This window comes from Beta vulgaris, chromosome 4 (genome assembly GCF_026745355.1).
Source record: "Beta vulgaris subsp. vulgaris cultivar EL10 chromosome 4, EL10.2, whole genome shotgun sequence".
NCBI classification, from domain to species: Eukaryota; Viridiplantae; Streptophyta; class Magnoliopsida; order Caryophyllales; family Amaranthaceae; genus Beta; species Beta vulgaris.
In genome coordinates, this window is record NC_079205.1 from 3,978,832 (window position 1) to 3,994,826 (window position 15,995).

A 15,995-nucleotide genomic window follows, 5' to 3' on the forward strand; every position below is an offset into this window, starting at 1 on the left:
GATTTTACACCGACACACATCAAATGATCAACTATACTTTCTCCGTCACAAAATAAATGCAACAGTTTCTATTTTGGAAAGTTTCAAATTAGATGCAACAATTCCAAACTTGCTATTTTAGGTAAGTTTTTTAGGTATGATTCTACGAGAAAACCCTTATTAAAACATTAAACCACACTTAATTATACCTAATGAATATATATACATATATATACATATATATATATATATATATATATATATATATATATATATACATATATATATATATATATATACATATATATATACATATATATACATATATATATACATACATATATATATATATATACATATATATATATATACATACTTATATACATATATACATATATATATATACATATATACATATATATATACATATATACATATATATATACATATATATATATGTAAAGGAGGAACTTTTCGGGACCATAGAGAGCTCCTCAAGATTTCGAGCTCATATAGCGCGCCATGTAGGATTGTCACGTCATCAATTTATATTCTATAATTTTTACAAAATTAGAGTTCTACATAGATTTAAATACATATATGAAATTTTAGATAAGCGAAAATTAGAGTTTTGTTTTGAATCAACAATCTTATTTATCAAATTAGGTAAATTGTGTATAACGTTTGCTACGTAATTCAGAATATTATGATTTTTATACGTTGGAGAGAGCACTCGAAATATGCTTCGAAATAAGATCCATTTACAATATAGTTCGATAATTTACAAAATGGAGAGCGCCACGTCGGATTGTCATGTCATGCATTTTTATTTTTACTTTTTTTAAAAAAAAATAGAGTTCTACATAGATTTAAATACATATGATGAGTTGTAGATAAGGGAAAATCAACGTTTGGTTTTTGTATGGACAACCAAAATTATTATATTATGTAAATTATACATATAACTTTTGCTACATAATTCGAAGTAATATAATTTTTGTACCATTGGATTGTACCTGAAATATGCTTCGAAATAAGATCCATTTAATATAGTTCTACAACTTATGAAATAAAGAGCTCCACGTAGGATTGTCATGTCATTAATTTTTAGATATTTAAAAAAAGTAGAGTTCTACATATAGTTAAATACATAAAAGGAGTTTTGGATTGAGAGAAATTAGTATTTCGTTTTGAACAAATAACGTAAACTATTGTATTATGTAATTAAATATAACTTTTGCTACCTAATTCAAAACATTAATTTTTTTTACCATTGGAGAGTATTTGTAATATGCTTCAAAATAATATCTATGTACAATATATATAATTTTACAACTCATAAAAATATATTTATTTAGATGAATTGTAAGACATTATTTTGTCTTTTTTTAGATAAATATAATATTTACTATAAGTATAGTAAACTGTATATATGTCTGATTATATCGTTTGATCGTAGGTCCAATTTATAGGATTATAAATATATTATTTTTTAAAACCTCATTCTTACTCAACGAAACAAAACAATTTAGTATTGCAACAAATTTTGTTAAGGAAATTTTGTTGTTACAACAAAAACTATATATCGATAAAAAGTTACATATATATTATAGTTTGGATGATGAATAAGTAGATTTTGATTTTAAAAAACAACCTTAGAAGATTATATAGATCTTCAACTAATTGTTTGAATAGAAAAAGAACTGAGGAAGTATATAAATACATCGGTGTTGAAAAATATCATTTCACAACAACACAAAATCAACAATGTAAAAAATATTTGCAGAAAGTAAAATAAACAACGGATGAGTGAGATTTATCTCACTCTTAGGGTAGTTTTTTTGCATTTTAGTTTTTCTCCTCTTTAATTTCACCTCTTTATCTATTTAATTCTCTTTTAGTACGTGTACGTGTATTTGCATCCCCCTCCCCTATTCTTCTATTTGATCTTTGGTGTGTAGGAGCTCAAGCTCTTACAAGTTTAGAGGGGAGTAAAGAAAGAGAAGCGAAGAGGAAGAAGCTCTCTTAATTAATTATCTATGCATTCCACTTTCACCAAAAAAAAAGCAGAAGAAGCTCGCCCGGGAAGCTAAAGCACTGCCCGAGCAAAGCATCTCGTCCGAGCTCAAGAGGGCTCGCCCGAGCCAGACTGCCCGTGTAACACCCCGATAATTCTCTCTTTCTAGAAAATACTTTTATAACAAATCTAGAGAATTACCCAGGCATTATCGCCCGTGTGAAAACGTTTCGGCTTACTCAGAATTTTGCAGCGGAAAACAATTACTAAAACAAATCAACTTTATTAAACTTATGAAATAAAGACAACTGTTTCAAACTAAAGCACACCAACTAAAAACCTCAAACTTAGTAAAGATGTCCCTACGAAAACAACTTCAACTATACTAAGATAAGCCTCTCCATTCCAGATTCCCAATCAATGCATCTGCAAACCTGTAATGTCAATGCAATACTGACTCTGCTCACCAGAAGGATCATCACAGGATCAATAGGCAAAGCCATGATCACACACACAAACACGCACGTAATCAGCAAAGCTGAGTACTACATATCAGGCATAAATAATCCTAAACATGATACTACAACATAAATAATAATAAGCATATAACAAACTGCAGATGACTCTTACTGAACTAGACTCTAAACTTTTATTTCTTCTTTAAATGGAATAGTTATGGGACGAGTTGTCTATACTGAAGTAGGAATATGGGAGCTACCACATATTCCAATTGACCTGCGATATCGAGGAACCTTTGAGCTAAAAGGAAAGGTGATCAATCCAATCCTAGGAAAATACATATCACGGCGGACTATGTATCCCAACCCTTAGTGTCCAACTCTAGACGTGCACCAGTCTAAAGTCTATAACCTATCTCGTTTCACTTTACGTTGCATTCATTTTTATACAAGCACACAACATATATAACTAATAATCACATAAGATCACAAAACTCCTTTTTATCTTAGAATTAACAAGTTCGCAACTTATCATTCAAGACTCTCTTAACTTCTTTTATTCTTTCTAACTTGCCTGTTGAACCTAGCCAACAGTAAACTGTACCTTTATTAGGTATAACTCATAATTACCAAATAAGATCCACGGTTCTTATAAGATAAATAAATAACTTCAAAGAATCTATGTAACACATGATTCCAATTACTTACATTAATTCACTCACGAATTAATACCAAACTAAACTTATCTGCTTGCATCAAACTTCCATACAAACAATCTTACTATACATATTCTTAGTTTACATGTAGCACACAGGCAAGTAACATGTAAAGCAATCTCAGTAAATCATATATATGAACAACAAGGTCCTATACATGATACTACAAAATAAAAACATCCCTAAAGCATGTTTCTAACCATATAGCACGTAGACTATGTACGTACCTTGTATAAAGCAACGGTAGGCCACTTTTATGTTCTAAAAGTCCCCTACTATAAATTCTCCGCCTACAACAATAAAATAATCAAGTAAATACTTGAACTAAAAAAAATACAGCAACTTTAAAACGTCCCAAACCCTTTTAAACGTCTTTAAAAATCGTTTTTATAATTTAAACTCTCGTTATTTTTAATCCCTAGTATAGTACAACTATTCTAGTGATTAAAAATCATTAAAAACCTTAAAATACTAACTTTCTGAATTTCCAGCATCTATAAAATTTTCTAAACTTCTGAAAATATTTTAAATGCATATAAAAATCGTATTCCAATCAAAATTCATATTCATACTTTAAATATACGGTTTCTAGTGATTTAAAACCCTAAAAACCATATCTTTCATGATTAAAACTAAAAATAATAAATCTGAAATTTTTTTCTTTATACATATGAGACCGAAACTAATTTCTTCATAATAAATAATAACTCAAATCATAATCATGTAAATAGTAATAAAATAAAAAAATTAGGACTTTAATGGAATCTTAAAGGAGAAGTAAAGAAAAACAACCAAAATAAGAGGAGGAAGGCAGCGCGGACTGAAGGCAGCAGCAAGGATGGCGGCAGCAAGAGTTTGGCTTCAAGAAAATATTTGTGACGTTTCTTGTTCAACAAGAAACGTTACTTAGCGAAGAAGAAAACGATTTTTGAGAGAAAAGATGAATCACGCACAAAAGGAGGAGAGGAGAAAATGTCGAGTGAGGGAAGAGTATGAAGGACGTGTTTTGAAAGAAAATAATTGGTTGGATAAAATAATTGGGTTTTAGGATATTTACAAAGACTAATCCTTTTGGTTTAGGAAAAGAGATAAATTAGAATTTAGGAAAAGAGATAAGATTTAAAATTATTTGATGACTAAAAGATGTCAACTTAGGACTTTAATCATCAATGCTCTTTTCCTTTTTATCCTTTTAGGAGTTTCGATTCCATTAAATTCTTTTTAAATAAATATTTTTAATGCTTAAAGACTTTTATTAAACATGCTTAATTAAAACATTTTCAAATTTTATTAAGTCATGCAAAATATTTTTAGTTGACTTTTAAAAATAGTCAACCCTTTTTAAAAGTCAAACATTTCCAAACTCATTTGGATTTAAATATAACTACATAAATAACTTAATATATTTATGAAAATCCTTTAAAAATGTGGGGGATTACAGCCCGCCCGGGCTATGTGGTCGCCCCCCCAGACGCTTAAGCCCCAAAAGTTTCTGCCTCGCCTGTGAAAATTGGAGCACGCCCGAGACGTTAGCCCGGGCCTGACTACCCTGCACCGCCCGGACTCATAAACTTGCCCGCCTGGTCCCGCTTTAATTTCCCACCCAGGCCTCTGACCGTTGGATTTTTTTTTTCGGGTTTCTTTTGTTTTACGACTGCTGTAATTAAGGGGGGTATAAATACCTCTATATCCTTTTTGGGGAAAGGATCCAGATTTTTAGAACCCTAATCTTACTTACTAATATAGGAGGGAGAAAACTTGGCTCAAGAGGTGTAATTTGGAGGTTGAAAATCAATGAAAAAGTGACAATTTCTTTGAAGTGTCTTGTTTCCTTAGTAATCCTCTCAATCTGGCCTTTCTTTCTTTCTCATTGTTTTTATGCATTTCTACTTTGTTAATTTCATATTTTCATAGTTTAATCTTCATGTTTAATAGTTAATAGATTAGACTTTTCTTTTTCTCTTTGTTTCTTCTTGTTTTAAATTATTGATTTTTGTTGGATTTTTTGCTATTTTTAGATTGTTGATTTATTGCTACTTTCTCCATGATTAGAATTCCTAGTAGAGTAATAGGTAGTGAGTAGTCAATCAACTAGGATTGGGAGTAGCCCAATCATTGTTTCCATCCTATTTGCATGAGTAGAGTTTATTGGGTTGGTTATTATGCTTGAGATTTGTGCAATTTCAATTTTTGATGTTGATTGGTGACTTAGTTGATGTGAGCTCCATCACCTTTTGATCCTTTTTGCCCATTTAAAGGTTTACTTTTATGTGGATGACCCTCATAATTGATTGATTTGTTGTTGTACATCACTTGTTGATTGTTATTAACTTGGGTTTGATTTCAATTCCTAATTTGGCCTAGTTAGGTGATAACGCCTCGAAACTAGGGGTGAGCACAACCGGGCACCCAATAGAATTTCATAGACCCGGATCCAGTGGGTATTAAAAATCTGGAATTGGAATTGGTCAAACCGGGTCCTAAATTTTTGGACCCAGACCCGGACCCGGTAGGTACCAGGTTCAGAACTGGGTACCCAGTTGTAAGTTCAACAACATACTAAGATGGGCCAATTAAGCTATAAAATTTTTGAAAAAAATTAAATGGGACTGAAGGCCTACTAAGTACTAACTTTTTACTTAACAACTATTATCCTATTACCAATTCTATATGAGTATATGAAAAAACCAATTCTAAGTACCGGGTACCCGGACCTAGAGCCGGTCCAACCGGGTACCCAGAGCTGGAACCGGTCAAACTGGGCACCCACTAGGTACTGGGTCTGAAAAAATTCTACCCAGAATTGGAACCATATGCAACTGGGTCCAATTTTTTGGACCCAGACCGGACCTAGTTGAATCGAGATCGGGTCCGGATCCGACGGGTCCATACCGGGTCCGGGTCTGGGTACTCGAGATTTCTGCTCACCCCTACTCGAAACATAGGTTTTGTTGCCATAGTTAGGACTCTAAACTCCCTAACAACGATTTTGGAGGTGTTTAGGTTTGCTTATTCTCTTTGCATATTCCCAATACATATCAACCCTTTTATCTCTACTTGGTTGTTGGATGTGAACTTATGATTGTAGTGATTCCCCATTCCTAGTGCTTTTTCTAATTTGATTCTAATAGTTTTAATCACTTAGTTCAACAAAGACTTGACCATTTCTTCGACTTAGCTTACTCTTAGCGATTCTATCTTAGTGAGACCCTCCGATCCTTGTGGTTCGACCCTTGCTTACCACTTAAATAGTTTAGGTGAATATTTAGGTTTTTATTTGACATTAGGGGAGTTATTAACGACCTAGTTTTTCCTACGTTCAACAACAAATCCATGCAACACACAAACTTCAAAGCTAGTAATAATCATCTAAACCTCCATTACCACTTCCCTTAAGTTTCTCTCTTCTAACTCCCACCCACCTTAAGTTTCTCTCTACTCACTCCCACCCACCACCACTCTCTCTCTCCCCACCCCCACCCACAACCACGTTCTCTCTCCTCCACCATCCTCGGAATTTTTCCCAACCACCCGTCGAAATTCGTCGCCACCATCTGATTTTAATGATGCTTGAAATTCTATTGTTTCTATCAGGAGGTTGTGGAGCATGCGCAGACGACTGGTCATGTTAAGTTCCAAGAATATAAATGATACTTGAAAATAAAACCCTTTATTATAGAAAGATCATTCATTATGCTTGATGAAATTAGTGGATCAATGATGCATGTTCTGGTCTCTGTAACCTGGTCTCTGTCATTTGTTATTCTGTACCTTTGTAAAGGTGTAAAGGCTCACTACTTGCTGCTGATGTAATAAGTGTACTAGCTTCAGTCCAGGTGTCCTTCTAGCTAGGTAGCTTCCTAGTAATTTCCTACTCTTGTCTTGTAGTAACTAGCAAGTAGTAGAAGAACAAGGAATGTATTTAGGAGAATCAACTTTGGGAAATACAAAAACATTCCTCTCTTTTTCAGTCAACTCATCTTTCTCTTCCTGCATTCATATTTATTTTATCATCATGGTATCAGAGCAGGTTACAAGATGACTGCCTGATTACAGAGTAGAATCGTTAGAAAATTCCTCTAGTTCATATTTCTCCATATTCATCTTGTACCTTGAAACCTTCTTTCTCAAGTCAGAATGTCTAAAGAAAAGATCAGCCTTTCTGATATACAACATCCTCTTTATCTCCATCCTTCTGATGGTCCTAACTCTATCTAAGTTGAAAAGCTTCAAGGAGCAATGACTATAGAGCCTGGAGAAGGTCTATGGAAATATCCCTGGCAGCTAAGAGGAAGCTGGATTTTGTCACAGGAATCATAAAAAGGGAGAGTGAAGATGCTCAGAAAAAGATGACTAGTGGGACACATGCAACAACATTGTCATAGCTTGGCTCCATGGGTCTGTGTCTGAACACATCAAGAACACTATACTATATTTCAATACAACTCTAGAGGTCTGGAAACACCTTGAAGCCATGTACAATGTTACAAATGGCTCAAGAAAGTACAAGATTGAGAGGGATATCTATGAAATGAAGCAGAACGATGCCAAGATTCATGAGTATTATGCTACTATGAGAGGTATTTGGGAAGAACAGGATGCTCTCAACATACTTCCACCCATCACTGAAGTTAATACTGAGGTAAATAACTTCATACAAACTCTTAACAAATACAAGGAGGAGCAAAGACTCTTCTAATTTCTAAATGGACTCCATGAGAAGTATAGTCCTCAAAGAAGTCAACTGCTCCTTCAGAGTCCTTTTCCTATTGTAGAAGAGGTTTGTGCATCATTGCAGCAAGAAGAGATGCATAGAGATGTCTTAAGCCTCTCTAACCTAAGCTTGGAATCCTCAGCAATATAGTATGGGTCAGCAACAGAAGAATTGTAGTATATGTGGAAAGAAGAATCACACAACTAACAAGTGTTGGTATGTTAAAGGACATCCAAAATGGCATCCACAATCAGAAAAGTAAAATCAAGGGAAAGAAGAAAGGGGGTGGACTTAGGATAACAAATGGAGTAAAGGAAGGAAACAGGGGCAGAAAATGGCTGAAAATGCTCAAGTTGAAGAAAGTGAAAGTGCTCAAAATCTCATAAAACATCAGATTGAGCAACTCTTAAAACTTCTACCATCTACATCAAAACCTAGATCAGAAATAGAAGAAGAACTTGACAGTAGCTTTGCAGGTATGATTACATGTTATACTGATTCTGTTAAAATGAAACATTGGGTAATTGATACAAGAGCATCTGACCATATGATGTCTGACATAACTTTGCTTGACAAAGCTGTTAAAAGTCCTAAAAGACCTAGGATTAATCTTCCTAATGGCGAAACTGTAAACATATCTCACACAGGAGAGGTGAGCCTGAAAAATAACATGGTGCTCAAGGAAGTGTTGTGTGATCCTGAATTCAAACACAACTTGTTATCTATAAACAAGTTGATATTGCAAAACAACTGCAAAGTGACCTTCTACAATGATATTTGTGTGATTCAGGATTGTGTTACTCAGAAGATCAAGGGAGTTGGAAGAGTCCAGGATGGTCTCTACTTACTGGTAGATGAGCCAGGAGAGAAGATAGTAGAAAAAGCAAGGAGAAGATCTCACTCTTTAGCAGAGGCAGAGAGAAGAGATAAAAATAAAGCTGTAGAAAAAGCTGTAGAGAAAAGAAAATTGGTTAGCAAACCCGAAACTTGTGTAAAGTATGCTAATCATGTAAAAAGTAGGAAAGAAGAATATGCCTTATGGCACAATAGACTTGGGCATGCTCCTTTAAAAAAATTAAAGTTGATTGGTTGTATTAAAGGTGATGTTATTGAATCTACTTGTGTTTGCTTAACCTGTCCTATGGCAAAATTCACCAAACTGTCATATAACTTAAGTGACTCTGTGGCATCTGAACCTTTCAGCCTTGTTCATATGGATATTTGGGGGCCTTATAGGGTAAATACAAGGAACAAACATAGGTATTTTTTAACCTTGGTTGATGACTTCTCTAGAGCCACTTGGGTGTACTTGTTAAAACTCAAATCTGAAAGCCTAGAAGTAGTAAAAATATTTGGGAAATTTGCAGGATCAAGTACACAGGCGCAGACATCAAATGATCAAACGATCAAGCATATCTTTTATGATGCTTTGTGGGACATTTCCACCCATCATCCCAAAAAGAAACCCTTTTATGACATATTATTATTGATTCAGTATCGTGCTTAACAATATTCTACTATTGAAATATGCAAGTTGGAGATCGATGTTGAATGCTTCGAAATCATACGGATTCAATTCCCCACGAGGCCATTCCTATTCTTCTCTATTTTATTGCAATTTGCAGGTGGCACGGGAGATCGAGATTTACGCGTTCAACATTACGCGAAGCGCTCTTGTTCATTGATTTTTCTATATATAGCATCCACCTGAACTCACTGCACTGCAAGTCTGCACTTCACTAGTGTATGTAAGTCGCTCCACATCAAAATGACTCACAACGACGTGATAGTTTCACTCCTTTTGTTCCTTCTCTTATTTGTAAACATCTCTCACTCTCAACCTATCCCATATCTTTGCCATCCCCACGACAAAAATGTCCTCCTCCGAATCAAAAACCACTTCGGCAACCCGCCCTCGCTTTCGTCATGGGATACCAATACAGATTGTGCTCTATGGAAAGGAATTCGATGCAACGATCAAACCCATGTCACCGTAATCATAATCAACACTGCCGAAGATATCCACGGCCCAATACCGCCTTTCTTAGACCAACTTCCGTCCCTCACTAAGCTTTACTTGTTTGAACTTCCTAATCTTTCAGGTCCAATACCATCATACGTCAGTAAGCTCACTAACCTCACTCATCTTTCTATCACTACAACCAATGTATCCGGCCTAATCCCTGAATTTTTGAGTCAGCTCACGAATTTGAACGAACTAAATCTCGCATCCAATAAGTTAACTGGTCCGGTCCCTGATTTTCTAGGCAGATTGAAGAAGTTGACTTATCTTGATCTCTCTTCCAATTTACTCACTGGCACAATTCCTGTAGCCTTGAGCAAATTAACCAATCTCGAAATCCTTGCGCTTAGTTCAAACAAATTGTCTGGAAAAATACCCGATTTTATAGGCAAACAACTTAATAATCTAATAATACTAGCGCTCGATTTCAACTCTTTATCAGACACAATCCCAGCATCTTTAAGCTTGTTGCTTAAACTCCAAAATCTCGCGCTTACTGGAAACCAATTAACTGGTCCGGTCCCAAAGTGGTTGGGTCGCGGTTATTTAATCTATCTTTATCTTGGTCACAATAAACTAACGGGGGATGCCTCGTTTTTGTTTGAAAAGACCAACATCAATATTCTCAATTTGGGAGTTGAGAACAATCTTTTGAAATTTGACTTTACAAATGTGGAGTTGGCCCCAGTTTTATTAGGCATGAATATAAGCCATAACATGATATATGGGTCTCTTCCTAAGCAATTCGGCTTATTACAGCCAGATGAAGTTGATGTGAGTTATAATCAACTTTGTGGTCCAATTCCTAATGGTAGACGTTTCAAACGGGCTAATCCGAACATATTTGCTCATAATAAGTGCCTTTGCGGTGGTCCATTTCCTGGTTGCAAGTAACCATGAATGCTTGTCAGATGATTCATATTATGTAAGACTTTCTTCTTTAATCGGTCTTTTTATGTTTTGGAGTTTGCAGTTGTGATGTGTAGGTTTATTGTGTTGTTATAATTGTGTAAGTCTAGTATTGATGACAGTAACAAGCAATTATTTGGACTAGATTGTTGGAATATTGCTTTAAATTAGGGGTAATGGGTTAGTTGATATTATTTAGGAGCATGTGTTAGTTGCTTAAGATTCTTGTGTTAGTGTACTTAATTAGTACTTTCTCCGTCCTAAAATATAGTTCTCATTTCCCTTTTTTCACGATAATTTATGCAAGTAGAATCTAAGAGAGATAGTAAAGATTTTTTGTTTATTTAAATAAATGTTGTGTGGAAAAAGATGATTTTAGGAGAGAGAATGGAGAATAGTTGGTGGAAGAGCATTGATTGTAACATTTTGGTTGAATAAACAAAGGAAAAAACAAAATTCAAGAAGCAAAAAAATGACGGGACACGTTTTTCTAGACAAATTATGGAAAAAGGTAGAACTAAATATGAAAATGGGAACCATATTTTGGGACACCCAGCCAAAATGGAAATGGATACTATATTTTGGGACGGAGGGAGTAGTTGTCTGGTATACACAGGGATTTGATTTCCATGGGAAGTTTCATTTTTCGAAAAAGATTCCCTTTTTATTTTGAGATTTTAGACCGACACACATCAAATGAACAACTATACTTCCTCCATTCCAAATTATATGCAACAATTTTTTATTTGAAAAGTTTCAAATTAGATGCAACAATTCTAAACTTTCTATTTTTGGTAAGTTTTTTAGGTGTGAATTTACGAGAAAGGGTTATGCTTCTTTATGATGGGCTTCACTATGATGTTTTGGCTGTATTTTGACTCTAAGTCAATGTAATTTTGATGATGATAAACAGTTTATGCTATAAAATATATGTGTATAAGAGTGATCTAAGAAAGCCATCAAGACTGGATGTTCATGAAAGATAAAAAACTTGAAGATATGGAAGCTTAGGTCTAGTTATGCTCTTAGTCATGTTTATGCAATGTAATTAACGTATTGGACTTTGTGCTAAACATTGTGCTAAATTAGAAATGTGAAATTAGGATGGTTATCTATTTTCTTAAAGTTAAGAAAATAGGTAAGTATATTAATTTCATGTGTCAATGTTTAAAGATTACAAAAAGGTGAGTTTTGGCTTCGAAAATTAGTTTAAGCCCTGTTTGGCACTAGTATTTGAGGTAGCGGTTAGCGGTTTGACAAGATTAAAACGCTACTTAAAAAAATTATGAGTGTTTGGTAAGGTAGCGATTGTAGTAGCGAGTAGCAGTTGGAGTAGATTATGAGTAGCAGTTGTGGAACGTTACTGCAAGTAACGTGTGAGATTTAGAGGTAGCAGTCTAGCAAATAAACACTATATAATAGTATAAGGTAGAATTATTAACCAATTTTTTTTTATTTCTTTTTCCTTTTATTGTTTATTAATTGTTTTATTTTGAGGAAATTCAATGTTTATTTTACAATAGCAAGATAAGATATTTTACAAGTATTTTAGCAAAATTGGTAATATAATTTTTTCAAGGGCTGAATATTTTCTTAGATTTATTCATTTCTTTGAGCAATTAAAAAGTTGTATACTCCTTTTTGTGTAACTTCTTTGAAAAAATAAATATTGAATTTAATTATTGAACGAACATATGAAATTGTTGTAGTTCATTTCATATTAGAATAAATGTTATTTATTGTCTTTACAATTTTAACATCTACTTTTACCAAACACTTCTAATTAAACAACTAACTTAATCGCTGATCGCTGACAGCTACTAGTAGACAGCTAGCAGCTACCCCAACAGCTACAACTACTGCAACCGCTAACAGCTATTAGAATCGCTAGTTTTACCAAACATGTTCTTAGTAAGGAAAATAGTTTATAAAGATTTTCGGATAAAAAAGGTTTATAAAAACTGATTTAAACAAAACGTTCTTTAAAAGATTTTCGAAAACAAAAGGATGTTTAATAATAAAAGAAAAGAGAAAAGAAAAAAAGGAAAACTAATTTTTGAATAAAACGTTTTTAATAAAGTTGTTTAATTAGATAAAAGTTGATTACTAGTTGACATAGGATATGGAGAATTGTTATTTTATAAGGAAAGAAAAAATCAGCTTTTATAAAAGATAAAATTTGACTTTAGAAAGGAAAAGTTTTTATCCCTTAAACTTAGGAATGAAATTATTTAAGAAGATAATTACATCTTGAAGAAGGATTTTTTTATTCAGTTAATAAGTTATACAGGGGATAGAAAAATCACAATAAGAACTCACATTTTCAGATTTAGTTTCGAAAAATTTTGAGAGTTGAAAACTGATCCCCGTAGCACAGTGTACAACACAAAGTTCTAGTAAGTTAAGGTTACTACATTATGATTGTAACAATCCTCTATTTTGCTTGAATAAGAAGCACGTTTTTGAGGAATTATTCATTCTGTAATTTCACTTATTATAAAGAGTAGTAACACTTAAGGATAAGTGTTGGGAGCACTACTAGAGTTAGTAGTGGGTGAATCATATTGTATCAATAGTTTGGTATTTAGGACTCAAATAATAAAAGTGTAGTTTGTATGGATGTAGATCTCAGAGGTGAGATTGAACCACGTTAAAAACCTGTGTCTTATTATTATTTGATTTCATTGTTTTCGTGTTTTGATACAATTTAGTTCAAGCAAAAACATAAATCGAAGAGTTTACGAGTGAATAGCACATTGTGTGCCGTAAGAGTGTTTTTGCGAAAAACGATTAGTTTTTGTTACTCAATTCAACCCCCTTCTTAAGTGTCACCTTGTACTCCAACATATTGTAATCCCCTCACATGTACTTAGTCATTGCCCTTTTTGTTCTTGGAAAAATGTGTTAGGGTTAGGAGCGCAAGCGGAAGCAAATTTAGAGATGGAGAAAATTGGATAAAAGATGGACAAGAAAAGTAGAAATAAATAACACACATTTTAACATGGTAAAAATCCTCAAACGAGGTAAACAACCCACCAACGACGAGCACTTATTATCCAATATATGAAATACGGTACGAGAGTACAACCCCAAAGGCTAAAAAGATAATGGTATGACTCTCTAAATTATATTGGATCTAATTCTCAAAGAGAGCAGATAAACTCACTAATGAGCTAGAAATTGTATTCTCTCTATAAGCTTATAGTAAGTGTTTGATGTGTATTTTTCGTGTGTGTATATATACAAGGGGAGCATAGGGGGTATTTATACTACAAGAGGTACTTGGCCTTGGAGAGCAAGTATTACATCCTTGGAGGCCAAGGGTCTTTAATCCTTGGAGGTCAAGGAAATAATATAGTAAGGAAAAATATCTTGTAGTAATTTAGGATTTAATTTGTGACATATACGTGGATGTTAGTGGTTTTGTGGTGTGCTGGTGGCATGGTGGGTGTAAGTTGTTTTGCAGGGTGTTTTTGTGGGGTGGTTGTAAAATTGTTGGGTGGTGGTAAGGTTGCTAGTTGGTGTTGGAATCTGGTGGCTAGGATGTTCCGTGCGCTAGCCGCCGATGATGAGTCTTAGTTTTATCGTGGTTGGGTGGTTATGTGGGGTGCCTGAGTGGTGGTTCAATGACTAGCCGATGTGAAGATTTAATGTCAAAAGTGGCGGTTGTGGTAGCATGAGTGGTTCAATGACTAGCCGATGTGAAGATTTAATGTCAAAAGTGGTGGTTGTGGTAGCATGAGTGGTGGTCAATAACTAGTCAAGGTGGCCATGGAGTAAAGGGGGAAAAAGGGCAAGTGAAACCTTGGGGGTGGTACATAGGTAATGGAAGTAGAGGACTTTATGAGGGAAAGGAGGAGGTAAAGGGAATGATTAGAGTGTTGTAACAAACAACAAGTAAGAAAAACAACTCACTTGATTCTTTTACCGTTTCCTAAATACCCCAAACAAAAGTCCCCTAAGTTATTGTGAACCCAAATTTACTAGCACAAAAGCTTTCTATAATAGAGAAAACAAATTATGTCATACTAAAACTGACTATATCAAATAAAAACGGACTATATTATAAGGTAAAGTATTGTGTCAGACCGTCTGACACAATACATTTGGTCGGACCTTCGTCATCGCCGTCGTCGATTTCTCTCTCCTCCTGCTCTTCCACCATAGCTGAAGAAATTAAGCATATTTATGTAAATTATGTAAGATTAGCCACATCATTTGAAGATATACTAATGGGGAATGGCACAAACTGACTTACCGATGACAACATCGCGAAGGTGAGCCTCATCTGCCGAACAACCATGACAACATCCCTAAGAGTAGAGTTAGGGGACAACCTCCAATAGTCAATAGCAATGGCATGAGCAGGAACATTCTTGATGTTGCCATTGTCAATCTCCTTAAGGAACTCAGTGTAAGAGTGAATGAATTTCTTTCAAGTTCAATAGTTTTTCTTTTAGTCGAATTTTTCTTTTCAGTTAGTCGAATCATTCTTTCAGTTCGTTGGTCTATTCTTTCAGTTGGTTGGTTTATCCTTTCATTTGGTTACTTTATTCTTCCAGTTGGTTATTTTATTTTTTCAGTTGATTCCTTTATTCTTTCAGTTCGTCCCTTAATTCTTTCAGTTCGTTACTTTTATTTAGACCTGAGTTACTTTCATTTAGACCTAAGTTACTTTTATTTAGACTAACTGAAAAAAATGAAGACTACCTGAAAAAAAATGAAGACTACCTGAAAAAAATGAAGACTACCTGAAAAAGAATGAAGACTACCTGAAAAAGAATGAAGACTACCTGAAAAAAAATAAAGACCAACTGAAACCCAAGTAAGTCTAACTGAAGCACAAGAACCAACTGAAAAAAAAAAGAGAAGACTAACTAAAAAAAATGAAGACTACCTGGAAAAAAATGAAGACTACCTGAAAAAAAATAAAGACCAACTGAAACCCAAGTAAGTCTAACTGAAGCACAAGTGCTTAATATTGTGTCGGACGAGTCCGACACAATACGAACTCTATTATAAGATACCTAGTGCACCATAAGAATTTCAAATCGATCGGGTTCATTGAAGTTTTTTTTAATCAACTAAATATTGAAAATGTACAAGTAGGGAGAAAAAATTTCGAAGAAGATTACCTTTGTTTATAAACTTCCAACCGACAGACATCAAATGATAAAAT

At 34.1% G+C, this 15,995-nt stretch overlaps 1 protein-coding gene across 1 annotated transcript; it reads left to right on the top strand.

Annotated features, from left to right (window-relative positions):
- Positions 1-8,218: 8,218 nt before the first annotated feature.
- On the top strand, positions 8,219-11,060 carry LOC104891682 (receptor-like protein Cf-9 homolog). Its single transcript, XM_010677410.4, has 2 exons — positions 8,219-9,121; positions 9,638-11,060. The coding sequence occupies exons 1-2, from the start codon at positions 8,219-8,221 to the stop codon at positions 10,799-10,801; spliced, it is 2,067 nt and encodes a 688-aa protein (XP_010675712.3). The 3' UTR covers positions 10,802-11,060.
- Positions 11,061-15,995: the final 4,935 nt, after the last annotated feature.

Coding starts and splice junctions, on each gene's coding strand:
- LOC104891682 (XM_010677410.4), top strand. CDS start 8,219: ATGGCTGAAAATGCTCAAGTTGAAGAAAGTGAAAGTGCTCAAAATCTC. Junction 9,122..9,637: donor ATATTTGGGGGCCTTATAGG/GTAAATACAAGG, acceptor AGTGTATGTAAG/TCGCTCCACATCAAAATGAC.